Source organism: Copadichromis virginalis, linkage group LG22 (assembly GCF_057382275.1).
Source record: "Copadichromis virginalis isolate Kocher_CV1m ecotype Utaka linkage group LG22, C_Virginalis_male_GT1.1, whole genome shotgun sequence".
Classification (NCBI taxonomy): Eukaryota; Metazoa; Chordata; class Actinopteri; order Cichliformes; family Cichlidae; genus Copadichromis; species Copadichromis virginalis.
In genome coordinates this window covers 30,623,255-30,649,308 of record NC_140638.1, presented here as the reverse complement: position 1 = coordinate 30,649,308, position 26,054 = coordinate 30,623,255, and the positions used below count along the sequence as shown (strand labels likewise).

General features: G+C 43.9%; 2 protein-coding genes and 1 pseudogene across 6 annotated transcripts; 1 reads left to right on the top strand and 2 right to left on the bottom strand.

Annotated features, from left to right (window-relative positions):
* LOC146683651 (homeobox-containing protein 1) lies at positions 1-20,657 on the bottom strand. 5 transcript variants are annotated; one of them, XM_085445470.1, is made up of 11 exons: positions 20,309-20,657; positions 19,277-19,388; positions 17,199-17,628; positions 16,841-16,926; positions 15,063-15,173; positions 13,624-13,842; positions 7,364-7,520; positions 4,249-4,331; positions 3,217-3,312; positions 2,963-3,081; positions 1-1,881 (listed from the first exon to the last, which is right to left on the bottom strand). In XM_085445470.1, the coding sequence occupies exons 2-11, from the start codon at positions 19,356-19,358 to the stop codon at positions 1,735-1,737; spliced, it is 1,530 nt and encodes a 509-aa protein (XP_085301596.1). In that variant the 5' UTR covers positions 19,359-19,388; positions 20,309-20,657; the 3' UTR covers positions 1-1,734. The 5 variants fall into 5 exon arrangements, with proteins under 5 accessions (XP_085301596.1, XP_085301597.1, XP_085301598.1 ...); XM_085445471.1 differs by lacking the exon at positions 20,309-20,657 and adding an exon at positions 20,095-20,259; XM_085445472.1 differs by lacking the exon at positions 20,309-20,657 and having other exon boundaries at positions 2,963-3,078; positions 19,277-19,850.
* A 2,692-nt stretch (positions 20,658-23,349) lies between these two features.
* On the top strand, positions 23,350-24,640 carry LOC146683650 (gap junction beta-4 protein-like). Its single transcript, XM_085445385.1, has 2 exons — positions 23,350-24,079; positions 24,169-24,640. The coding sequence occupies exons 1-2, from the start codon at positions 23,544-23,546 to the stop codon at positions 24,443-24,445; spliced, it is 813 nt and encodes a 270-aa protein (XP_085301511.1). The 5' UTR covers positions 23,350-23,543; the 3' UTR covers positions 24,446-24,640.
* Positions 24,641-24,831: 191 nt separating this feature from the next.
* Positions 24,832-25,828, bottom strand: LOC146683649 (uncharacterized; annotated as a pseudogene).
* Positions 25,829-26,054: the final 226 nt, after the last annotated feature.

Below are 26,054 nucleotides of genomic sequence, written 5' to 3'. Positions count from 1 at the left end.
CTGGTTGTGTACAATTTTATTATCGTTACTGGTTTCCCTTGTCAGATAAAAGTAGAGAGATAGAGAGGAGCATTATAATCATAATGGTGTGCAGCTTTCCTGTCCAAAGCTGGACGAGGGAACTGTCTGAGGTGAGAATACATTATCAACACAGGGCAAACCCCAGCGCCATAAAAGCTACATGACACTGTCCATATCATAAACAGTCACAATGAGGGCTGCTGTCGAAGCTTCGTGACACTAAACCCGTCGTGCACGCCTGTCACACAGGAACTCTGAGGTAAGCTTGAGTTGGCTAGTGTTGTACTGAGCAAATAAACCTATCTATTGTATAGCTATAGTGTTGTGACCATCACTTCCTGGTTTCTCTACCGTGGCATAGCTTTGGCATTAGGAGGTAAAATGGTAGCCGCCCCCACCCGCAATTTGAGAACATGAGTTTTTGTTCATTATATGAACATCAAGGAGGTAACTTCCAAGGCCTTAGGCCAGTGAATATATGAGGGATTATGTAATGCAAAGTTCAGCTATTCATATTTCAAGTCTGACAAATAAGTTTCTATATACTGCTAATGGACTGAAAGGAAAGCACCCATAGGTGCGGGATTTTTTTTCTGGGTTATGTACATGTCGGAGAGCTCCTCGAACACAATTCCAGTAAGATTCACTCCGAAGTGCAGCTTTGCAGCCTGAGAAATTTACAAGCTCGAGCTTTAGCTTATCCCAATAGAAAGTGAGGGTAACTTGTAGCATTTATGTTGTTGCACAATGATTTTTGATCACATTTGTTTTAGCGTTCTTTCAAACGATAAAAAAGAAACAAGAAAAAAAAAACTGAGTAGACTTTATGTTTCTAGTCTAGCTTCACTGGCTGAGGTTGGAGACAGCAGCATTAAATATAAGAAAGAAGACAGATAGTGTGATACTTAGTCCTAGGCATGTCTGGCTAATATCAAAAGGTATAAATAACACTTCCTGTTTCGGTTAAACAGTTAAGACGAAGAAAACGAAGCACACGTTAAGACACGAAAGAAACCTGGTGCAACTCTTCACCGCCTTTATCCACGATTTTTGGGATTACCTGAGATTCCGGTTGTCCCTCAGGGCTTTTGATGGCAACAGCACTCCTTGATTGATCGACTGATTGAATCAATCGATTGACCGATTGAGGTTGCAGTCTTACGGATCAGATGGAGGGAGGGGGGGAAGAGGTCAAGACGTTCAAGAAAACAGAGGGCGTTTGTTTCGCCGCACGCTAGATCCTTGATGTCGCGCTTTATCCCCACCACCCCGACACACCCGACCTGCAGGCTCAGCACATTCCCGTCACCACAGTCCATCAAACAGCCACCCTTTAAAAAACAAAGCTCAAAGAAGGCATGGAGCACAAAAACAGAAAACGCTTAGCTTAAAATAGGCGAGGTATCACTTACATGATTCTCCCTCTAAGGAATTTAGGCTTTTTAATACCATCTTGGAATGCACTATATATATTGATATATATATTTAGATGTTTATATACTGTATATTGCCGTTAATATAAGCAGGATTACTGTTGATAAATACAGTGGCCTCCTTACCATCTGAGGCACCTCAGCGAGCTTCCGCACCCTCCTCCCTTTCATATTTGGGTGACTCAGGCCCGAAAAGGCCCTGCATTGGTGGAGCAGGAGACACTTAATGTTTCCTTATTTCATCTGAATAAAATTCGAACACAGACGTGCCCGACTTCAGTCACTCTTCATCCACGCTCTCCCTTTTTGAATCCTCTTCTTTCTGTTCCAGAACCTGAGGGCGGGGGCTCGGCAAGGCTGCCACCTCCGTAGAAGCGAGCGAGGCGGGATCCTGTTGGTCGACAATCCTCTGGGAAGACGTGTCTTCCTGTGGATGCATAAGCAAAACAGTTGGGACTTTAGTGTCGCTTTTATTCGATATCACTTCAAAAAGTGGGTCCCTTTTCTCTCGTATAGCAGCTCAGGCCCACTTGTCAGTCTTAAGGCAGCAGTTTGGGCTTGGGCAGCTTGTTAAGGGCAGTGAAGCGGCCGTGGAAGTGCTGCATACTGTGTTTATGCCTTGCCTGCTGTGACCAGCTAACAGCTGGCCCCAGCTTCTGCTCTGGCCCCAGTGACTTCCTGCAATTTGTACAGTTTAGTAAACTCTGGCTGCTACACTGTGTCTGCACAGAAGGCGTAGCATGTCAGCAGAGCAGCAGCAGCTCCGTGTTTGTTCACACTGAAGGCGTTCGAAAATGTGTGAAAAATGCACCGTTTTCTTAAAGTGTAAGCAGGTACGGCATCACTAGGATTCTTGTGGTCTCAGTATTGCTTTTACAATTCAGCCTCGTGAATATTGTTCATGATGACCGTCGCCGCTCTGTGCTTTTAGTGGAAAAGATGTAAATTCACTGTTCAAAAAATTTATTAATTAATAAATGAAAATTTATCTCAATGGGAAAAACATTATGCTGAATATCTGTACTGCTATGGGCTGAGTAATGTATTAGCTAACCCTTAACCCTGTAGAACACCTCTGGGACAGACTGTCCAGGAGTTCAGTGATGCTCTGGTCCAGATCTGGAAGGAGACCCCCAGAACACCACCTGTCATTTCACTGGGACCATGCCCCGATGCTTTAGGCATGCATACAACCACAGGGGGGCCACACAAACTACTGAGCACCATTTTGAGTTGCTGCAATGAAATTTGGGTAAAATGGACTAACCTGCTACATCATTTTCTACATTTGGGGGGCTTGTTTGAACTCAGCCCTCTGATTGCATACATGTCCAGCATGATTACAGATCTGATGCATTTTCAAAGTGTTCCTTTAATTTTCTGAGCAGTGCGACATGGAGCATCAACGCGAGCAGTTTTACCCGGCCTATACGTGTTCCTGCTAGTTATTTGTTCTGGCCTCTCCTTGGGTAGAATATGGTCATGTAATTAAGTCCGTGTTTACTTACTTGCTCTGAGAATCGATGAGTCACCTGATCCGTGAACTCCTGCATCTCTCCTTCCTCCCCATTCGAGTGGCAGCTTGGACTTGGTACCTCGATCCCATGGCTTTCCAAAATGGCAGCTTCTGGTTGGGTCAGATGAGGAAGCAGAAGTGAGATAAATATAATGTGTAGAAAATGTGCATATAAATTAATTAACAGCAGAAGCTAACATTTCCAAAAGCCTTAATCTGTCGTTCCTATGTTTCCATCTTCCTCACCTATATTCGCTCTCCTCTTCATCTCCTTCCGACGATTGGCGAACCAGTTGTAAACCTTCAGCGCCGTCACACGCTCAAACTCTGACAGCTTACAGCCTGAAGGTGGAAACAAACCAAACATACAAAACAGTTAAATGTGCAAATCCTAAGGATTTTGTTTTGCAATTCCAGGCGCTGCTTACACATCCTGTTTCTCTGCCTGCAGGCTGGCTATGTTGTTAACATGATAGTCCAAAATGTCCTTCAGCTGCCCCTACTCCCACTCTGGACTGAAGCATCCAACAGTTACCACCCTACTGTTGGTACTGGTTCAAGTGGCTCTCCAGTGGATCCATCAGTGGATCTTTAGAGCAGAATAACAATGTGGAGTTAGAGTCTGTCTGAAGTAGGAGAGACTCACTTGGAAAGGCAGCTGAGTAACGTGGAGGACCGCCACAACAGCAGCCTGTGAATCTGCAGGTAGAGAACCTCAAAAATAAGACAGAATTTGGCTAACTGGAGCTAAACTGGAGCTGAAAGTTTCAAAGAATGAGTCTACGGAGTTTGTGGATTTTAAAGATGCTGCAGAGTGATTGAAGCAAAACAAGCGACCGGCACTGGAAAGTCGAACGCAGTTACAGAGCAACAGCTTCCAGATGAGCGACCTTTAGCGACGACTGATGAGAGCGAATTAAACTGTTGACATATGACCATCAGCTTCGAAGCAGCTTCAGAATTCAGGAGTGGTGAAGCAGTTCTGTGATGAGGAAAAACATCTTCAGAAGGTTCGAACGGTCCAATCAGAAACTCCAGGAAAAAGCTAAAGCTCTTGCTCACTTGCTTTCTCCAACAGCGTTTATGAATGATGTGCATGACAGAAAAGCAGCAGGTGTTCCCGTTCGATAAGCTGCAGGTAGCATTTTAACTAAAAAAAAAAAAAGACTAATAATGATGAACGTCAGCGACTAATCACCTGTCAGCTGACATCAATTCAGCAAGATGTATTTTCAGAACTCAGAAAAGTGCGCTTTACTGACGAACCCCTCTTGCTACCTGGTTTCTGGATGACGGAGTTGCAGGCGTTGGCGATCTCCTCCCGCTTCGCCTCATCTGGATACTGGTTCTCCATGAAGAAGCTGGAAGACATGAAGAGCCGCTCTGTTGGCAAAGAGCTCAATCACGCAGGCGTCACGGGCATTTATTAGTCGACGCGCAGCGCCGGTCTGAGCCGAGCTAGTTACGCCCTAATTTTACACCTCATCAACTTTTCAGGCTTTTGCAGTAAGCGGCAGGAGAGTTAAAGACAATGTTTACACAGCGAGAGAGCAGCGGGGAGGGTTCACGCCGTGAAGGGACAGATTAACGAACCCATTAAGCAGATTCATTTTAAGCTTTCAACATTCAAAACTCTAACCCCGTAAATACAACTATTTATTTCTATCTTTTTCTTTGCAAATTTGTGTTACTCATCTCTTTCCTTTTCCTGTCTGTCTAACAGTGAAAAAGAATCATTATTTCACATTAAAAAAAACCACAGGGATCAATTTCTCCCAGCTCTCCTATCCTTTCACCTCCCTCCCTCACACACATCATCTTCACCTCTACTGTATCGTCCTTGGATCTGAACTAGCTCATAAGGATCAGCACTGCAGTAGAATTGCGTAATCCCGGGGTACTGCTGGTGAGTGTTGTCTGCGTGCTCTTATTACTTTGAGTGCCCAGACTGCACCCTATACTTACAGCAACCATTTAATAGAGAAATCAATTGCACACAGCGGGCACCGTGCTCCTCTTTCTCAGCATCCGTCTAGGTTACTGAGAAGACTGTCTGGGACAAATACGTACCAGGGAAGCAGGGTCACAGCAGCCTTAATGAAAAATGACATCATAAACTGAGCCGGTTCTGCTCGCCACTGAGAGCAGGAAGCCGCGGCAAAGAAGCCATAAAGGACACAAATACTGGAAAGGTTTATAATGCTGACCATTAGCTTAAGCGACGCTGCGCTTCTGCTCCAAGAACTCGAGCACAGATGTGCTCCGAGTCATCTAAAGTGTTCTGCCGATCTCGGCTGCTTTCTATGAGCTTTTTTTTTACTTCAGAGCGGCACATAAACTTTATCTAAGAGCACAACAGGCGACCACGGGAATTTTCCAGTCATTGTTTAAGGGGCTGCAGATGTTTATGGTGACAATTTAGGATCCATCCAGAGTTATTCTAATTATGTAGTTTGACCTTAGGTTTGTAAGTTTCACTATTTGTTTTGGTCACTGCACTTATGAAGACGGGACAGCTGTCAGCGGAAATATTTCGGAACAACAGAACAGACACAGTACTAACCCTAGTTAGGCGGGTTGTGGCAAATTTTAATTTTGGAAATTTACAAAATCATTTGAGCGGTTTTATTTTGTTTTGTTTTTTTTCCAAAGGCCATTTTTAGTTCATATAAAATGTTTTGTCCCACCTGGTTTTAGATTTGAATTTAGTTTTAGTTTACTGTAATAACCTCGGTCCTATGAAGCAGTGCGTGACTAACTGAATTTGAATTTCAGCTAAGTTAACTTTGAAAACAAGACAACCAGGATAAAACAGTGACTTTTCATTTTCTTTAACCAAAGCTCAAATTATATCTTGTGTCCTAAATAAAGCACACCCCTTCCCCATCGGTGCCCCTCCCTCAAAAGCCAAACTCACATGCTCTTTCGTTGAGCTACAGCCAGGACCAGTCAAGACCAGATTACAAAGGGTATCTGTCAGAGGTGAGGACCTACAGACGGTGGTAAAACAAACTATAAGCCTGACAGATGGTCTGCAGTAATGCTGAGATTATATTGCTCTGTCATGGTGAACAGAGGGCTGAAGGTGAAGTTGTCAATTTACTGGTGGCTACATTCATACTTTCAGCTATAGCAAGGAGTTGTGGGCAGGGACTAAAAGACTGAGATTCTGGATGCAAGTGAAATGAACTTCCTCTGAAGGGTATTGGGTCACACACTCCTGTGGACCTCACCCTGTCCTTTAGTGATAGAGAAGCTTGGTCACTCTGAAGGGCTCAGAGTAGAACCACCACTCCTCCACATCGAAGAGCCAGGTGAGGTGGTTCAAGACCCATGACCCATGATGCTGGATAAATTATGTCTCTTTGTTGGCTTGGAAACATCTCTGTGTCCCTCCCATCCTTGAAGAAGTGGCTGGGGGGAGGGAGGTCTAGGTCTGGGTGTGACTAGTTGACCAGATGATTAATCATTGCTCGTTCAGTATCATTTATTCTGTTAACATTTTGATATTCATCGTCTGTAAATTTTTGTGTCCTAAATATTATGCAGCCATCTGCCATCAGATGGCGCTGCAGTCCCGACACTGTTGTAGAAAAACGCCACAAGGCTCTTCATCTAAACCTGATCTTTTTGTTGAGCATATTATTATTAGTGTTCTAAACGCGACATAATGACATTGCAGATATAAGCAGTGGAAATCTGCTTTATCTTAAGGGTGGCTGGCCTCTCCATAACAGAGGATGAGGAGTTCGGCCATTTGGGAGAGGCTCAGACTGGAGCTGTTACTCCTTGGCACCAAAGGAGCCTGTTGAGGTGGTCACCTCCTGGATGAGGTGTCCTACCTGGAGGAGACCCAGGGGTAGACCCAGGACACGCTGGAGAGATTACTCTCTCGGCTGGCCTGGTACGCCCAGTGTTTCGCAGGATAAGCTGGAGGAGGCCGCTCTGCTCAGGCGTGACCCAGCCCCAGACAAGTCGAAGAAAATGTACTGATGGATAATAATGAGACTTGAACATCTTTTCAGTAACATATTTTCATATCATATTCAACATGAGCTGTTCTTTTTTTCCTTCTTCTTAATTTTCATTTTAATGTATAAAATGCCATATTCATAATCCATGATGTGAGGTGCCACATAGTTAAGCAGCATTTAAAGTATGATTGAAGAATGTGATTAATGATTTCAAATGTCTTTGACAGTTTTTGACATCTAAGTGTTTATTAGTTTCACATTAGTTTGCTAGTCTAATTTTTTTGTCACCAGGAACATCCCTAGTCTGAAAATCTCTGCTTAAAGTGCTACTCCAACAATCCAAACCTGATACACGACAGAAAATAAAGCTGAATGGAAAACCATAAGCCAAGTCTAAATTAGTGCTAAACCTTCCTCACCTCTCCATAATTGATTGGCATTCCTTTCTCCAGGTGAAACGGCTTCCTCTGCGCAGCCTCAGTGGACCGCCCACTATCCCTGCTCTGTCGCCTGTCATGATCCCCGTCCTCCAGTCAGGCTCTTCCTTCACCAAAGAACGCATTGATAAGGTAGCACCTGTCGAAGGGAGAGCATGCAACTTCACTTTCCAAGACCAGACCTTTACAAAGGGCGTTGCTGTGTCCTTCAATATGTTTTTCTTTATAGCGGAAGGTTTGACATCGTCTTATCCGATGTGTAACACCTTTTGGCATTTAAAAACTGAGGTTTAGTCATTTTTGTTCATTTTATCATGTTTTTGTCCCTCCAGACACAACCCATTAAAATTATTATTATTTCAGTCTTCTGAAATAACTTTTTTCACTCTGATGAAGTCATCTCTTGACCCAGCTGTCTTAGCTAATTATAGGCCAATCTCCAACCCTCCTTTCATATCAAAAATCCTTGAAAGACTAGTTGTCAAACAGTTAACAGATCTGTTAGATCTGTTAACTGTTTCAGAGTTTCAGGTTTCAGAGCTCATCACAGCACAGAAACAGCTTTAGTGAAGGTTACAAATGATCTTCTTATGGCCTCTGACAGTGGACTCATCTCTGTGCTTGTCCTGCTAGACCTTAGTGCAGCGTTCGGTACTGTTGACCATAATATCCTATTAGAGCGATTAGAACATGCTGTAGGTATTACAGGTACTGCACTGCAGTGGTTTGTATCATATCTATCTAACAGACTCCAATTTGTACATGTAAATGGAGAGTCCTCTTCACACACTGAGGTTAATTATGGAGTTCCACAGGGTTCAGTGCTAGGACCAATTCTGTTTACATTATACATGCTTCCCTTAGGCAGTATCATTAGAAGACATAGCATACATTTTCACTGCTATGCAGATGACCCCCAGCTCTATCTGTCCATGAAGCCAGATAACACACACCAATTAGTTAAACTGCAGGAATGTCTTAAAGACATAAAGACCTGGATGGCCACTAACCTTCTGCTTCTTAATTCAGATAAAACTGAGGTTATTTTACTCGGCCCTGAAAATCTTAGAAATATGGTATCTAAGCAGATTCTTACTCTGGATGGCATTACCTTGGCCTCCAGTAATGCTGTGAGGAACCTTGGAGTCATCTTTGACCAGGATATTTCCTTCAACGCACATATTAAACAAATATGTAAGACTGCGTTCTTCCATTTGCGCAACATCTTATCTTAATGACCTTGTAGTACCATATCACCCTATTAGAGCACTTCGCTCTCGCTCTGCAGGCCTACTTGTTGCTCCTAGAGTATTTAAAAGTAGAATGGGAGGGAGAGCCTTCAGTTTTCAGGCTTCCAGTTTGGATTCAGGAGACAGACACTATCTCTACTTTCAAGATTAGGCTTAAAACTTTCCTTTTTGCTAAAGCATATAGTTAGGGCTGGACCAGGTGACCCTGAATCCTCCCTTAGTTATGCTGCAATAGATGTAGGCTGCCGGGGGATTCCCATGATGCATTGAGTTTTTCTTCTTCAGTCAGCTTTTTCACTCACTATGTGTTGACAGACCTCTCTGCACTGAATCATACTTGTTATTAGGTTCTGTTTCTCTCTCTCACACCATGTCTTTATCCTGTTTTCCTTCCAGTTGCGGCAGATGGCCCCGCCCCTCCCTGAGCTGGTTCTGGAGGTTTCTTCCTGTTAAAAGGGAGTTTTTCCTTCCCACTGTCGCCAAAGTGCTTGCTCATAGGGGGTCATATGATTGTTGGGTTTTTCTCTGTATGTATTATTGTAGGGTCTTTAACCTACAGTATAAAGTGCCTTGAGGCAACGGTTGTTGTGATTTGGCGCTGTATAAATAAAACTAAATTAAAATGATGCACAAGGTAACAGTGCTCATGTAGCCTCGGTGCATATTTTAGCACATACAGTCAGGGAAAAAATTATTTGAACCCCTGCTGATCTTGTAAGTTTGCCCACTAACAAAGAACTGATCAGCCTATAATTTCAATGGTAGGTTTACTTGAACAGTGAGAGACAGAACGATAACAAAATAAATGCATTTCAAAAAAGTTATCAATTAATTTACATTTTCATGAAGGATAGGTATTTTATCCCCTATAAATCAGTAAGATTTCTGGCTCCCAGGTGTATTTTATACAGGTAAAGCTGACAATGACAGCCTTTTCAACTTGCTACTAGGGATGGGTACCGGTATCCGGTGCCATTATGGCACCGTTCTGACATAAACAGTAACCAGACCGAAAAGCAGCGCACATTTCGGTTCTTTATTTCGGTGCTTTTTTTTCCTGAGATGTCATACACTTTGGATTCTAGCCAATCATTTTACCTTTCCAAGGATAGTCGGCGGGTCCAGGTACGTACGTTCCTTTAAAGCAGAGCTGCAGATTAAAAATGCCCAAGGTGAAGTGGTCAAAGTCTGGCTGTACTTCACAGCAAAAGATGCAAACTCAGCAGCCTGCAACAAGTGCTTTAAGGTGATACTGTGCAAAGGAGGTAACACCTCGAATCTGATGAAACACCTGGCAGCATAGCGGTTTTTTTTAAAGCCGAGAAATGCACCGTATTTGATAGCTTGCTGCCAGACCTCACACAGAGCAGCACATCTACTGCGGGTGTGGTGCCTGTTATCGGACCCGGAGTTAGCAACATCCCAAGAACCTGAAGAGTAGAGTCCTGGCCCCTAGCCCTGCCAGTGTAGCAGAAATGATGACGGGTGATGATGCAGCAGCAGCCGTTCTTCTCTGTGTGAGTAACTTAATGTTGTTCGTGTGTAATTTACGTTGAGTAGGCTAACCACGTTATTACATTAATGCATGTAAGGTGAACTAGCAAACACCATCGTAGTTACATGCGGCTGTCTTCTTGTTTGATAGAGTGATACCATATATGTCCTATAGCTGCAGAAAAGGCTAACATTGAAATCTTTTTCCAAAAAACAAAACAAAAAAAACCCCAGCTAAACATGAGAGGTTTTAGGACAAAGTTTGTGTTTTCCATTGTTTAAGCACCAGTTCCAACCAAAGGTGGTATGTTGTATGAACAGAAAAGGCTAACTTGGTTATCAATTTCCTCGCTCACCTGGAGACCGCTGGAAGCACTGTGAGAATCATGTTCTTTGATTTCTCCAGTGCCTTCAACACCATTCTTCCCTCGGTTCTAAAGGACAAGCTGGTGAACTCTGGAGTGGACCATCACCTCACTACCTGGATCCTGGACTACCTCACCGACCGACCACAGTATGTGAGGACTCAGGGCTGTGTGTCGGACAGGGTCGTCTGCAGTACGGGGGCCCCACAGGGAACGGTTCTGGCTCCGTTCCTCTTCACCATCTACACTGCAGACTTCTCCCACAATTCCACCCAGTGCTTCCTGCAGAAGTTCTCTGATGACTCTGCAATAGTCGGCCTCATCACTGATGGGGACGACAAGGAGTACAGAGGTCTGACCCAAGACTTTGTGGACTGGTGCCAGCTGAACTACCTCCAGATCAACGCCAGTAAAACCAAGGAACTGGTGGTAGACTTCCGCAGGCACAAGCATTCTCCACTGCAACCACTGAACATCCAAGGTATGGACATTGAGGCTGTGGACAGCTACAGGTACCTTGGTGTTCATCTGAACAATAGACTGGACTGGACTCATAACTCAGACGCCCTCTACAGGAAAGGGCAGAGCAGGCTGTACCTGCTGCGGAGACTCAGGTCGTTTGGAGTGGAGGGCCCACTCCTGAAGACCTTCTATGACTCTGTTGTGGCTTCTGCTATCTTTTATGGTGTGGTCTGCTGGGGCGGCAGCATCTCTGCTGGGGACAGGAAGAGACTGAACAGGGTGATCCGAAGGGCCAGCTCTGTTCTAGGATGCCCTCTGGACCCAGTGGAGGTGGTGAGTGACAGGAGAACGGCGGCTAAGCTGTCATCCCTGTTGGACAACATCTCCCACCCCATGCAGCAGACTGTGACAGCACTGAGCAGCTCCTTCAGTGGGAGACTGCGGCACCCACGGTGTGGGACGGAGAGATTTCGCAGGTCTTTCCTCCCCACTGCTGTCAGACTCCATAATAAAGACTTTAACTGATCAAGCACACACATCCATACATATGCAATAATACTAAGTGCAATAATCCTTTCTGTCATCGTTGTATTTTTACTCAGTTGTATATAGTATTTGTATTTGTATTCTATTTTTATCTTATTGTATATTTATTTTATTGTATTCTACTGTATATAGTATTTTATTTTATTCTATTCTGTACAGTTGTGTACTGTATTTATTCTTATTGTATTCTAATTTTTGCCTCATAACTTTTGCACTGTCCACTTCCTGCTGTGACAAAACAAATTTCCCACGTGTGGGACTAATAAAGGTTATCTTATCTTATCTTATCTTATAAAAAGAAACTGCTAAAAAATAAAAACATAAGAAGTTTTTGGACAAAGTTTGTGTTTTCCATTCTTTAAGCACCGGTTCTAGCACCGTTTAAGCACCGGCACCGTTTCAAAAGTACCGGTTTGGCACCGGTATTGGATAAAACCTAAACGATACCCAACCCTACTTGTTTCTTGTATAAAAGAAGAGAAGAGAAGAGCTTTCCTAGGATGTCAGTGACAAGAATTTGGACCTACACAAGGCTGGAATGGGCTACAAGACCATCGCCAAGCAGCTCGGTGAGTGTCCACAAGGCCCCACCGGCTCAAGGAGGCAGATGTACAGGCCCGTTTGAAGTATGCCACTGAACATCTCAATGACTCAGAGAAGGACTGGGAGAAAGTGTTGTGGTCAGATGAGACCAAAATCTCTTTGGCATCAACTCAACTCACCATGTTTGGAGGAGGAGGAATGCTGCCTGTGACTCCAAGAACACCATCCCCAGGGTCAAACATGGAGGTGGAAACATTATGCTTTGGGGGTGTTTTTCTGCCAAGGGGACAGTACAACCAAACTGCATCAAAGGGAGGATGGATGAGGCTATGTACCGTCAAATCTTGGGTGAGAACCTCCTTCCCCCAGTCAGGGCATTAAAAACAGGTAATGGGTGGGTATTCCAGCATGCCAATGATCCAAAACACACAGCCAAGGCAACAAAGAATTTGCTGAAGAAGACGTATATTGAGGTCTTGGAGTGGCCTAGTCAGTCTCCAGACCTTAATCCTATAGAAAATCTGTGGAGGGAGCTGAAGGTTAAAGTTGCCAAAAATCAGCCACGAAACATTAATAACTGGGAGAGGATCTGCAAAGAGGAGTGGGACAAAATCCCCTCTGCGTGAAAAACGTTTGGCCAACTACAAGACACGTCTGACCTCTGTGATTGCCAACAAAGGTTTTGCCACCAGGTGCTAAAGTATGTTTTGCAAAGGGATCAAATACTTTTCTGAAATGCATTTGAATGGATTTTTTTGTTTAAAAAAACAAACAAAAAAACTCTGATATGATGCCCTGTCCTAAACAGTCCTAAACAGAAGGCGTTTGTAGTGGTCAAGTAAAGTCAAGTCTTATTCTTTTCAGATCACATTCATGTCTCAGGTTTTTAAAGGACATGATATCAACACAATTTGCATGACACAGACTTTGAATCTTTTCAAAAGCTTTTAAAAGCTCAAAGTTTAAATGTAGCAGGGAAGAGGGGAAAAAATGGTTTCGTTATACTGAACTATGTTTAGTATCTGATTGTGAATGTAAAGAATTTGGGGTACCAATCACAGTGCATGTGGGATTTTATGTCAAACCCTATCAGAACTTTTTACCATCTGTACTTTGACTAAGCGAGCTTTATGAAAACACTGTCACAGAAAGGTTGACACGAATGGAACAGAAAGGGAGTCTTAAACAGAGAGTAAGAAACTCACTTCTAAATAAACGTGTGAACAACCTCTCGCATGAGAGGTGAAACATCTTTAAGAAACTTAAAGAAGTCCATTCACTTTTCTTTCCAAGTTCCTTAGATTATCATGACCTGGATGACTCAGAACACACAGAGACAACTACATTAAACCACACCCACTCGCTATAATGGTGAGCTGGATATGAAACGTCTGGAGCCATTTCTTTTTAGCATTAGAAATCTAAGTTTAGGAGCCATCTGAGACTGCTGTAAAACCCCGTGCTGACAAAGCAGGTCCAGGCTGATCAGCATGCAGACCCACTGTGGTGCATGTGTCTCCTGTGGCAAGCTGCTGATGCCAAGGAGGGCGGGGTGGGGGTGCGCGAGTAAGGGCGCAGTTACCTGGCTGGGCTTGGGCAGCTGCGGCTGCAGCAGTGTACCACGGCAGCAAGTGCATCAGCAGCTCTCTCTGCCTGCTCCACGATGGGTTGGGGTTGAGGTTGGTGTTGGGATTGGGGAGGATGTTGGGGAGGCTGCCGCTTGCCCCTGCTACCGTCCCGTCTCTGTCCCCTCCCCTGGCCCTGGGACTCACGCTGTGCTGGCTTTCACTCCACCTCAGCCCTTCAGTCGGGACAAAACCAATAGTCAGGCAGGCCACCGCCACGGGACACAGACACCAGCTGTGGCAACAACTGGAGGCTGATAGTTTGCATCTATGTCTCTGGATTAAGTGACACACTCCTGCAGACGTGCCTTGAAATGGTAACTTTATCAACAAATACACGCGCTGTAATTTCAGTGGATTGGCCGATCAGGAATCAATTTCACAGACAACACTGCTTCTTTACAGATTCATGGAGGACAGGTCAATAAGAGCTCATGTAAGAAGCAAAGCGCTGTGGCCACTTTGGCTCAGAAACATTGCAGACAAAGTAGTTATTGTTAGTATCACTGTTAATAGCTTGTTTGTTAGCCATGTGGGAATGAAAACCAGCACCAGAGTACCTCCAGCGTCAGGGCTGGGAACTACAGAGGAGCTAAAGCGAAGCCTGAGTGGGACGATGTGGGAGGGGGGGAAATAATAAAGCATTAAGATGAAAGGAGACAGCAGGGACGGCAGATGGTCCATCAGCGGCTTTGTTTATTTCACACACTAACAATGTAAAGATGGGACTTTTTGACATGATTTGGTGCGGGAGCATGCTGTTTGACAATAATCAATAAAAGCAGGGAGCATCTTGAGTTGACGCCCGTTTGTCGTGCCGTCGCCGTTTTAATGCTTGCCGAATTTGCATCTCAGGACGAGGCGAGGTCAGCGCTGACCCGAGCTGTTACTCTAGCCTGCGCAGAGAAGCCGGATTCGCCCGCTAAAGTTTCATCTCCCAACCAGAAGCCTTAACGTTATCGATTAGAATCTCCTGTGACGGGACTACCTTTAGCTGAAAATATAGATTTGTCTCGTGTCCTTTCTCGACCTCGCAGCCATTGTGGACCAGGTTGGGGTTAAGCGGGAGGAATTAAAGGTGTGCGGGTTTACCATGCGGGAGGATGGTGGGCGGGTAAAGCGGAGGAGGAGGAGGAGAGGTGGATGGGGAAGGGTTAGCAAGCGGTGGTTCGCATTCAAGACACACAAGACATATTATCCCTTTCTAACACGAGCCTTCTGTTATCTAATCTGCAGTGTAATCTTTCATCATTAACCTGACATTCAACCTTGAGGCACTGATCTGTACCTTCTCATAATTAATCCAAAATCCATTATTCCTGGGAGGATCTGTGTCCCGCTCCTCTCCTCTGTAAAAGTTACATGTTACGCTTGTACCTCTTGGCCTGCGTCTCACCTGGGTTGTTCCTCTCCAGCAGGTACCAGCGGTAGAAAGCTCTGCGCTTGGAGTCGCTCATCTCCAGGCCCTGCTGCAGCAGCCACTGAGAAATGTAGCTCTGGCTGATGCCTGCGTGCGGGAGGTGACACACGTTATTTTAACAGGTTGAGGACAATGATTTATGTCGCGGCGCACCATCGGCGGCGGCGCTGCTGGAGAGATCGGCTGCGTTCCAGCTCTGGAATACTCCTGTTCAGCTAATGAAGCCATCCCCCGACATCGATACTTTAATTAAGGACGTGATGTAGTGCAATCCATTTTCAAGGAAGGAGTAGAAGTTTACTGACATGAACCTGCTGCTACTGCAAACACACATAATACAGCTGGCATTAGCTGAAGCCCATTAAAAGGCTCTTTAAAATCTTTCTGACTCTGTGTGCTTATTTTTCCTTTTCTTGGTATTAAAAGTCAGACTGTGCTCAGGTACTCAACTGTATTCAGGCTTTGAAAGCAAGTCCAGTTACCAGTTAGGCGCCTACACGACAGTACAGTGAATCTCTCTGAACTTTGTTAGACAAAGCAGTTAATTTAAACACTTTAATCGCAATATTTTCTCAAGTTTTTTACCAACTCGATGGCCCTAAAATGACCACCAAGACCAGGAAATTCTGTGTTTTAGGATCTTTATTTTAGATATAAGCTACAACATTAACTTAGCCCACTAATGGAAACCTGACGTATCTGAGGGGTAGTTTATGGTTAGGTTTTAACAGAATGTGTGAAACTCATGTCTAAGCATCTGTGATGGCGTGGAATTTCCCCCATTTGGTGACCGATCGCAAATAGATGTGGAAACCACTTCCAATCGCAAGGTGATTGCACAGGTTGGCTGATAGGAGGCAAGTCTTTTCCAAACAGTCTTGACTCAGACTGCTGAAAGTTTGCAAATAGTTGCCGTCTCATTTATAAAAGCAGAGAGATTGTCAATACATTGACATTAACCTGAATCAGTCTACACTGATAAGTGCAATTTTTCTCTTTGCAGTAGGGGACTCAACTCAACTGGTTGCCAACTGGTTATATTACTATACCAGCAAGGTTGCTATGCACCCAAATAATTTTTCAGTTAAATCCTCGTATTGCAGCAACTATGTCACTATTTATATAGGTTTCTGAATTTCTGAGTCTATGATGTTCAACTAGTGAAAACTGGAGTTTCCACTAGTTCATTACAACTGATCATGATTGCATGTTGCAGACATGCTCGCCATCTTTAAAACCACCAAAAGCAACGCGGCCACAATTTCATTGTACACAATAATGTTGCTTTGTGTGCGTGGTCTCCTAACGGTCTCAAACTATCAACAAATTTAATCCAACAGGGAGTTAACAACAAAGCAAGAGCAGCTTGGAGAGATTTCACAACTTTAACAGCTTTAAGTTTGCAGTAGTTTCAGTAGTATCAATACTCCGCATCAGCAGATGCCTGAAGCCAAGGTTCAAGTATTGAATAGAAACTGGCGAAAGTGGGATGGGAGCATCTGTGAGCCAGTTACACTTCATTTTGCAGTTTAAAAAAAAGAAACACGAGTGAATGAGTTGGCAGAGAGAATAAGAGCAAAAAGCCTGAAATCAGCTTTTCATTTGTTCAATACAGAATCGTTTGGTTTAGCATTTTGTTTGAATTAAATCAAGACAGCAAAAGTTCAACTCTAATTAAATGCTGAGCCCCCCTGTGTTTCTCACTGCACGATCAACAGTTTAATGATCGGGGATGTCACAGCAAAGCAGAGTACCTGTAACTTGGCCCACGATCGCCTGAGAGATTCTGCGGTTGTTCAGGAAAGTTTTAATCTCTTCTTTCACCAGGTTGCTGTCTCTCCTGCGAAAGCAACAAAAGGCCCCATCACTGCCAGAAGAACCATTACACGGTGGTTAAAACACCAGCCTTTGCTCCGACTAACCTTATTCACTGCTGCTTCTCCTTTTTCAGCCATCCCTGAGCACCTGACCTGAATTAACTGCATGTAAATTCTGAAGAATAAGCCTTCGCCTCTGGGAATAGTAGCTGTCATTATCTGATGTTATAATAGTCTCTCTACTATTCCTTTGGTCTCTCTTGCACCACAATCCTCCCGTTCTCCCTCTCCTTACCTCATGTACTCCTCCACCTTTTCCTCCAGGTCCCAATCCTCCTCCCCCATCATGTCGTAGCTGAAAGACCGCTGAACTGCCAGAGTGGGAGGATAGAGGGGTGGGGGAGAGGCCTCGAAGCTGTTGCTTGGGGACAGCGCGGCGCCGTCCAGGCCGGAGGTCTGCGTGGTTGCTGAGGCCAGGGAGAGCGAGGAGGCGGAGGATGATGACGACGAGGACGGGGCTGGGGCAGCAGTGGCGGGGGCGTTGTTGGAAGGGGCCGGGTGAGAGTCACAGTGGGACGGGCGGTGATCGGGGTCCAGCCTCTCCAGGGACTCCAAAGCGTGGATGATCTGAGGTTTGGTCATGCCGGACAGGCGCAGGCGCTGCAGGAGGTCAATCTGCTCGATGGTGTAGCGGGGCTCCACCTCACAGCACTCCATTCTGGCATCTAGAGTAAATGAGCCGGGTTTATCGAGGTGAAACCAATGAAACACAAGACCAAATCTGTGAATGAGTCTGAACCACTCATCAACCTATTAATACACCCGAGAGCAGCACGGACGGGCTGATTTCTCACCAGATAAACAGCACCACGAGACTTCACAGTGTTACCAAGACATAAACGGCTATATTTATCCCCACTCAACACCATTCACAGACCTTAAATAGAGATAATATGTTGCAGACTTTTTCAGAACCTGCAGAGAAATGATCAAAGGAATATTAATAGATGAGAAAGGCACACGCAGCAGGATTCAAGCACTTTGAAGGAGTTTATTTATAATGACACTTTAAATGCAAATCTGATCCAAGTATTTTAGTAACGTTAATACTCGAAAAAACCCAAATAACTTTGAGTGAAAACATGACGCGGTAATAAAAAAAACTGCACTTAGAGAACAGAGCACTCCGCACTGTTCTCCTGCGAGGAACCCTTTGGGTCATTCAAAAAAAAAAAGTTTTGGCCACCTTTCAAATGCTTGGCAACACTGCACTTAGGCTAACCTTGCTCCATTTGTCCTGGGTGGAATTAAAGTAAGATCACCCTGGCATACGTAACCTAACATCAGGTCCCACCTCGGCTGAGTCATATCCATCCTTTTAGGGTTTTTTTTTTTTTTTAAGTCCCGCAAGTCTGCAGGGAGCCTTATCCTAGTATTCACCTATGACTAAGATGCACTAAAAAGTAAAGATCACATTAAACTTTTTTTTTTAAAGAATTGCAGGAATTTGACATGACCTTGCTAACATGAAAAGCATGGGTATTAAGAGATGGGGCATCAGGTAGCATTAGCCCCCCTCAAATTTGATTTTCTATGATGATCAGTGCCACTAGATGTTAGTACAGATAGGACCAGTGGTAGAAATAACTCAGTGCATTTACTCAAGTACTTTAGGGAAGTACAGCAGTGGAAGGAAGGGCATATGGCGAAAAAACTGTGCCAAATAAAATATATGGATCACTGCACTGTGGCGACACCTCTGGAAATAAGGTAGCAGCATTAAGTATGTTTAATGCACTTAAGTACTTCTAAAGTAGGTTTTGCATGTATTCTAAAATATCTGTCTCCTTAATATGTATTTTTGAATCTACCAGCAGTAACTAACATTAGCCTCCAGCTGCAGATGATTTTAATCTTGCATGAAAGTCTGCATGAGTACTTTCACTTGAAGTGCATTAAGTACATTATGATGATAAAACTTTTGCACTTTCACCTAAGCAGGATGATACATTTTAAACACCCTGCCCTGTTCTTGGATGACAAAAATCTACTCGAATAATTTCTTCCACTTTTGCATAATTGTAAATAATGGATAATGATGCTGCTACAACAAACAGAAAAAGTTCAACTTGTTAAATGTGTTGCAAGACGAGGAAACTTCCAGAACACTGCCGCCTGGAAAAAGTTAAGTTGTTGGATTTTTTTTTTTTTACAAAACTCTCTGCTTAAAAAGTCAAGCGCTCCCAAAGCAGCGCGCAGTGATTTAACCCCCCACCTTTACCACACACGGATCTCTCTAAGCACAACTGTAACATCCAGATCTCAGCAGCTGGCTGACTTTTGACAGTTTCGCTGTCTCGTTGTAGATCTTACCTGATGGAGGTGGTGACACGGACAGGCGCCCCGGGAGTGGTTCAGTGCGTGGGGTCGCAACGGGGACACACCACTGTCGCATGGCTCAGCGAAGTTCAGCTCGGCTGGACCTCTGAGGAGTCACACAGGAGACTTGCTGCAGTGTGTTGCGGTTAAATCGCCTCTATTAGCATCTTGCCAAACCTGCAACAACAGATCACTCCCCTAGCAGCCTGTGCTGGCTAAGCTAGCGCCGTCAACTCCAGTTGGTTCCCCTGAGCACCAACCTCCCATCAACTGCTGCTTAGCTGTCCTGTTAGCCAGAACGAGACTAGAAAGCGGAAGCGATGCTTGCAACCTTCAAAGTAAGACAAACTGGTAGCTCGATAACAATAACCATTTTCACATTATACACAGACAGAATTAAACTGAATTCGGAAGCATATAGCTATTTTATAGCTATTTTCCAAAATGAGTCTATTTTCCACCTCTCTTTCTATCTGGGGCTATTTCCAATTATGTCTCAATGTAATGTTAGGTTTTTACACTTAACTCAGCTGTAAAACGACAAACATAAATAAAGTAAAATACTTTTCACATGCCATGTCTTTTCTCAAATTTCATTATCCACTTATACACATAGAAATACAAAGATGAATGTGAAACGCTTAGAAAGTTAAATGTATTCACCTTTTGACCCATTTACTGAAATGACAACTATTATTTTGCTCCAATGATGAGCGCAAATTACACTTTTATTTTGAAAAACTCGGGAAACGATGCTACTTACTCTGGTTACCTTGATAAAACGGTCTGTCTTGTCTCGGCTAACAACTTACCCAAAACTTGCACTTTAAGGGCAATCTGAGCAATGTTTCAAACAAGCAACCGTTTACGAAAAAAATCACCGTTCTAGAGTGCTACCGCCAAACATTTTATGTGTTAAGTCGAAGGGCTGGGACCACCGCCAGCTGCTAACGGGTTAGCTCGCCTGCTAGCTAAGTTAGCTGGTGGCTAGCAGCGGATTGTCCCGCCGCGGAGCACCTCTCTTACCTCCCGTTGCTGAAGAGAGACAGCTGCAGCCGGCTGGTCGGACAGGGCAGATAATTAAAAGTGGCAAAAAAAAGTAGCGGTCCACTCAACTCCGCTATAGTAAATAAGTCCTGGGTTGAAGGCGGACGGTTAAGTTAACGAATAGAGGGTGAAGGATGCGGGGTCATGTTGTCTTTCGCTATGCAGTGGGGAAATAGTATATGCAAACGAGAGGAGTCTGTCTCAATTTGTGACCCCTCACCCGACAGTACCGTGAAGGCAGCAAGAATTATCATTATGATTTCCGGTTGTACAGTGCATGCTAGAAAACGTCTACCCTAAATTCAAGCACGGCTGCAGGGCGACATGAAGCCAAAAGTAACATTTTAACTAAAGTGACTGAAAATGTAACGATGCTCGTGCGTACATCTCGCTCAGGCGGCTTTAGCGGCATTTAATGCCCATGATGAAAACATTTCTTCTTTTATTTTGGACAAGTACTTAGGAAATATGTCACTAAATCGGTTTTCCTTGACGCATCACCGCCCAATACATAAGTGGGTCTGTATGCAGACTGTAATAAACTTCCTCGCAAGCGTTTGCAGAAGAAGCCATATGAACAGGAGCTAAACAACAATTATAATGAGTGGATAAAACGAGAGTGTGGCTGTTCTTGGCTTGGAATACCATGAAATGTACTTAACCATAATATGTATTTGCAAGGAGCATTTACAGCTTTGTGAGGTTGTGCTTCGCAAAGCAGTCAGTGGGAGCCTGTATAGAAAATCAGAAAAATCTATAAAAATTAAATGCAAATATGGACAGAAAAAATTGGGGACAACTTTTTGGTTCTTGGGCATCACCCTGTACTTTAATACAGATGGTATGACTTTAAAAGGTGACTGTGCACAAATGTTTGAAAAAGATTCTGAATTAACTATTTTTGCATAATGTTGGAAAAAGTATTTGACTCTTGTTTCAAGTAAGAATCATAATACTACAATATGAAGGTACGTGTTTCCAAGTCCGGCAGTCAAACTCCTTCAGAATCTTTTTTTAAATATGGAAATCTTTTTTTTTTATTGCAGCTATACCAAAAGATAGATAGATAGATAGATAGATAGATAGATAGATAGATAGATGTATATGTATGTAGTTATTGATTGATTACTTGTAGTAAAAAAAAAAGCATTAGTGTTAAAAGAGATCCATTATCACTCAGGGCATCTACATGAAACGTGTCATTATAATTCATAATAATTAATTAGAATTATAAATTAGAATTACTAAAAACCTATAATGTCATAATATACATTATGTTAGTATAGCGGCACGGTGGCATGGTGGTTAGCACTGCTGCCGCACAGCAAGGGGGTCCTGAGTTCAATTCCACCATCAGTGGGGTCTTTCTGTGTGGAGTTTCCATGTTCTCCCCGTGTTTGCGTGGGTTCCCTGCGTGGGGATAGGTTAATTGGATAATCCACTAGGTGTGAATGTGCGAGTGAATGGTTGCCTGTCCCTGTGTGTTGGCCCTGCGACAGACTGGCAACCTGTCCAGGGTGTACCCCGCCTCTCGCCCTATGACAGCTGGGATAGGCTCCAGCGCCCCCCGCGACCCTGAAAAGGATAAGCGGAAGTGAATGGATGGATGGATGTTAGTATAACTATTAATCCACAAATAATAATAATGAGTCAGGTATTCCTGGGCCTCTCCGTCTGTGTAGGCTGTAGACATAAACACCTTCCTATAGCGTTGTTGCGTCTTTGTACATCAGTACTCTCCAAGAGTGAATATCAACTGCTGATCTAATCTAATATAGCTGGATTTCATTGTCCAGCTTCACGCAGACACGTACAATGTCATAACCATATTATACAGTCTGTGGTCTAAACCCAAAGGATTACTTGACTCTGGCTGATGTGGTTCTCTATATCCACTCTAAAGTTATTGTGCACTGTAGAGCTGTGGAGCCAGCCAGCAGACCGCCTTAATAGCAAGGGTTGATATACAAAAAGGTTGTTCATCTAGGACCAGCTTCATAGGTTATAAAATTGAGAATAAGGTTATTGTAACTCAAGGTTCAAGGTTCTTTATTATTTGTGTTGCAACTGTGTTGCATTTTGTCCAATCTGACAAGTTTTGTCTTGTGATTGTAACAGATTTTGCAAAAAATAAAATAAAATGATTTCACAGAGGTGCTGTGTCTTTTTCTGTTTTCTTGTTTTTCCCCTTTCTATTATGGTAAATGGTCTGTATTTGTATAGCGCTTTTACTTGGTCCTAAGGACCCCAAAGCGCTTTACACTATACACAATCATCCACCCATTCACACACACATTCACACACTGGTGATGGCAAGCTACATTGTAGCCACAGCCACCCTGGGGCGCACCGACAGAGGCGAGGCTGCCGGACACTGGCACCACCGGGCCCTCTGACCACCACCAGAAGGCAACGGGTGAAGTGTCTTGCCCAAATTATAATTTAGCTAAAGAGTGAATCAATATTATATTTTATTATAACCTCTGTTTTCTTTGTATTTTTGCAGGGTCTTTACCTCACAATACAAACCACCTTGAGGAACTGTTGTTGTGATTTAATGCTATACAAATAAAATTGAGTTCCTCATACAGGAAGGATGGGATTGTATAAATCACCTGTGATGTTTTGTCTTTGTTTCCAACTTATCCAAGGATAGGATCGTACACTTTTGGCCACATTTTAAATATACAGTAACGCTAAAGTCAGGAGAAGACAGGTTGGTGTGTATAAAAACTTTCCTCAGAAGTGAATACTCATCTGTCTCTTTCTAAGAAACTTCCTGATAGGCAGACTTTTTGTATCTTTTGACACAACCTGGCTCGTTGTATCACATACCTTTCCTTATTTATTCTAAGTCAGGCTAACTGGCTTTCTTTGAATGTAAGACTTGTAGCGTCCAGGATGGTGCAGAGCCTGTGTGAACTACTGAACTAGTCAAGGTGTGTGTGTGTTTTATCACCAGTTACAGAAGTGACTCTAGCTGAAGAATGGGTCTATGTTTGCTTTGTTCTGTGTACCTCCCTCCCTTTCTGACTGTGCCAAGAAGGCACAGGCAGGTATTAAGAAACATATTAAAGCACCTTCGTGCTTGACATGCCCAGTTCAGAGTGCGTCCAAGCGAGCGATACCTCAGCAGTGGGTCCCACATTTTGGGATTTTCTTTTTTAGTGCTCTGTTTCTACAATTGGGTTCAACTGACATCTGAAACAACACCATGAACTGGATCTTCTTGGAGGGTCTCCTCAGTGGGACTAACAAGTACGCCACAAGGTTTGGTCGAATCTGGCTTGCCATTGTCTTCATCTTCAGGCTCTTGGTCTTCTTGGTGGCTTGTGAAAAGGTCTGGGGCGACGAACAAAAGGACTTTGATTGCAACACCCGCCAGCCTGGTTGTCAAAATGTCTGCTATGACCACTACTTCCCCATCTCTTACACCCGACTCTGGGCTCTCCAGCTGATCTTTGTGACTTGTCCATCCCTTCTCGTGACTCTCCACGTTTCCTACAGAAAAGACCGGGAGCGTAAGCACCGGCTAAAGTACGGAGAAGACTGCACACCTCTGTATGATAACACAGGAAAGAAACGAGGGGGTCTCTGGTGGACCTACTTTTTCAGCCTGCTGTTCAAGATAACTGTGGATGGCGTGTTTGTCTTCCTGCTGTTTTACCTCTACGAAGCTGCCTTCTTTCCTCCACTGGTGAAATGCAGAGAAGAGCCATGTCCCAATGTGGTGGACTGCTACATTGCGAGGTAAGGGATACCTTTAAGGTTCTAAATGGCCAAAAATTTCAAACGCTTAATCCTACATTATGTTTTATCTCTTACACTCTGTTTTCCAGGCCAACGGAAAAGAAGATATTTACTGTCTTTATGGTGGTGACCAGCTTTGTGTGCATTTTCCTCACTCTTTGTGAGGTGTTATATCTGTGTGGGAAGAGGTTCCGGGAATGCTGCAAAAAAGGACCTCGCTCCATGAGAGACAACTCCTTCGTGATGACCAGAGTTCCTCTGAGTGGTAATGAAAACTCAGCCTACAAAGAACCGGTTCTGGAGAAGAGTGTGACCAATGGAGAACCGGGCCAGAAGGGTTCAGCCCCGCCCTACACCATAGCCTGAGCTCATTATGTCCTGAGAGACATAATGAATTTTTAAATATCAGAATCAGAATCATCAGCAAATGCTTACAAACAGATGATGTTGGTTATTTTGAAACCAATTTTACATTTTAACTATTTTATGTTTTTGTTCCCCAACATTGATGTGTTGAGCATGTATGTACTGCTATTTCAATAAACGTTTAATCTGATACTATCAAAATGATTTTTTTTTGGATGTATATGACCATATGTCAAGACTATCTCTCCACTCTACATATTCCACATGTTCAGCAATGTACACTGAGCAAAAATATAAACGCAGCACTTTTGTTTTTGCTCCCATTTTTCATGAGCTGAACTCAAAGATCTGAAACATTTTCTACATACACAAAGGACCCATTACTATCAAATGTTGTTCACAAATCTGTCTAAATCTGTGTTAGTGAGCACGTCTCCTTTGCCAAGATTATCCATCCCACCTTGCAGGTGTGGCATGTCAAGGTGCCGATTAGACAGCATGAATATTGCACAGGTGTGCCTTAGCCTGCCCACAATAGAAGGGCACTCTGAAATATGCAATTGATCACACAGCACAATGCCACAGATGTCGCAACTTTTGAGGGAGCGTGCAATTAGCATGCTGACTGCAGGACGTCTACCAGAGCTGTTGCCCGTGAAATGAATGTTCATTTCTCTGCCATAAGCCTTCTTCAAAGGTGTTTCAGAGAATTTGGCTGTACATCCAACCGGCCTCACAATCGCAGACCACGTGTAACCATTCCAGCCCAGGACCTCCACATTGAGCATGTTCAGCTCCAGGATCGTCTGAGACCAGCCACCCAGACAGCTGCAGCAAAAATCGGTTTGCATAACCAAAGAATTTCTGCACAAACTGTCAGAAACCGTCTCAGGATCAAATGACCAATGGTGGGTGGGGTTGTGGTATGGGAAAGCGTATGTTATGGAAAACGAACACAAGTGTATTTTATTGCTGGCATTTTGAATGCACAGAGATACCGTGTTGAGATCCTGAGGCCCATTGTTGTGCCATTCATCCATGACCATCACCTCATGTTAAAGCATGATAATGCACGGCCCCATATTGCAAGGATCTGTACACAATTCGTGGAAGCTGAAAACATCCCAGTTCTTGCATGGCCAGCATACTCGCCCTACATGTCACCCATTGAGCATGTTTGGGATGCTCTGGATCGACGGATATGACAGCGTGTTCCAATTCCAGCCAATATTCAGCAACTTTGCTATTGAAGAGGAATAGACCAACCTTCCACAGCCCACAATCAACAACCTGATCAACTCTATGCGATGGAGATGTGTTGCACTGCATGAGGCAAATGGTGGCCACACCAGATACAGACTGGTTTTGCCACATCTGTGGCATTGTGCTGTGTGATCAATTGCATATTTCAGAGTGGCCTTTTTATTGTGGGCAGGCTAAGGCACACCTGTGCAATATTCATGCTGTCTAATCGGCACCTTGACATGCCACACCGGCGAGGTGGGATGGATAATCTCGGCAAAGGAGACGTGCTCACTAACACAGATTTAGACAGATTTGTGAACAACATTTGATAGTAATGGGTCCTTTGTGTATGTAGAAAATGTTT

Bases quoted from the DNA above. Each gene is read 5' to 3' on its own strand.
- LOC146683651 (XM_085445470.1), bottom strand. From the start codon at position 19,358: ATGCGACAGTGGTGTGTCCCCGTTGCGACCCCACGCACTGAACCACTC. The intron at 15,174-16,840 runs GTACTCTGCTTT...TCCCGCACGCAG, and splicing joins GATCGTGGGCCAAGTTACAG to GCATCAGCCAGAGCTACATT. The intron at 4,332-7,363 runs GTGAGGAAGGTT...CATGTCTTCCAG, and splicing joins TGCCAATCAATTATGGAGAG to CTTCTTCATGGAGAACCAGT.
- LOC146683650 (XM_085445385.1), top strand. From the start codon at position 23,544: ATGAACTGGATCTTCTTGGAGGGTCTCCTCAGTGGGACTAACAAGTAC. The intron at 24,080-24,168 runs GTAAGGGATACC...TCTGTTTTCCAG, and splicing joins GTGGACTGCTACATTGCGAG to GCCAACGGAAAAGAAGATAT.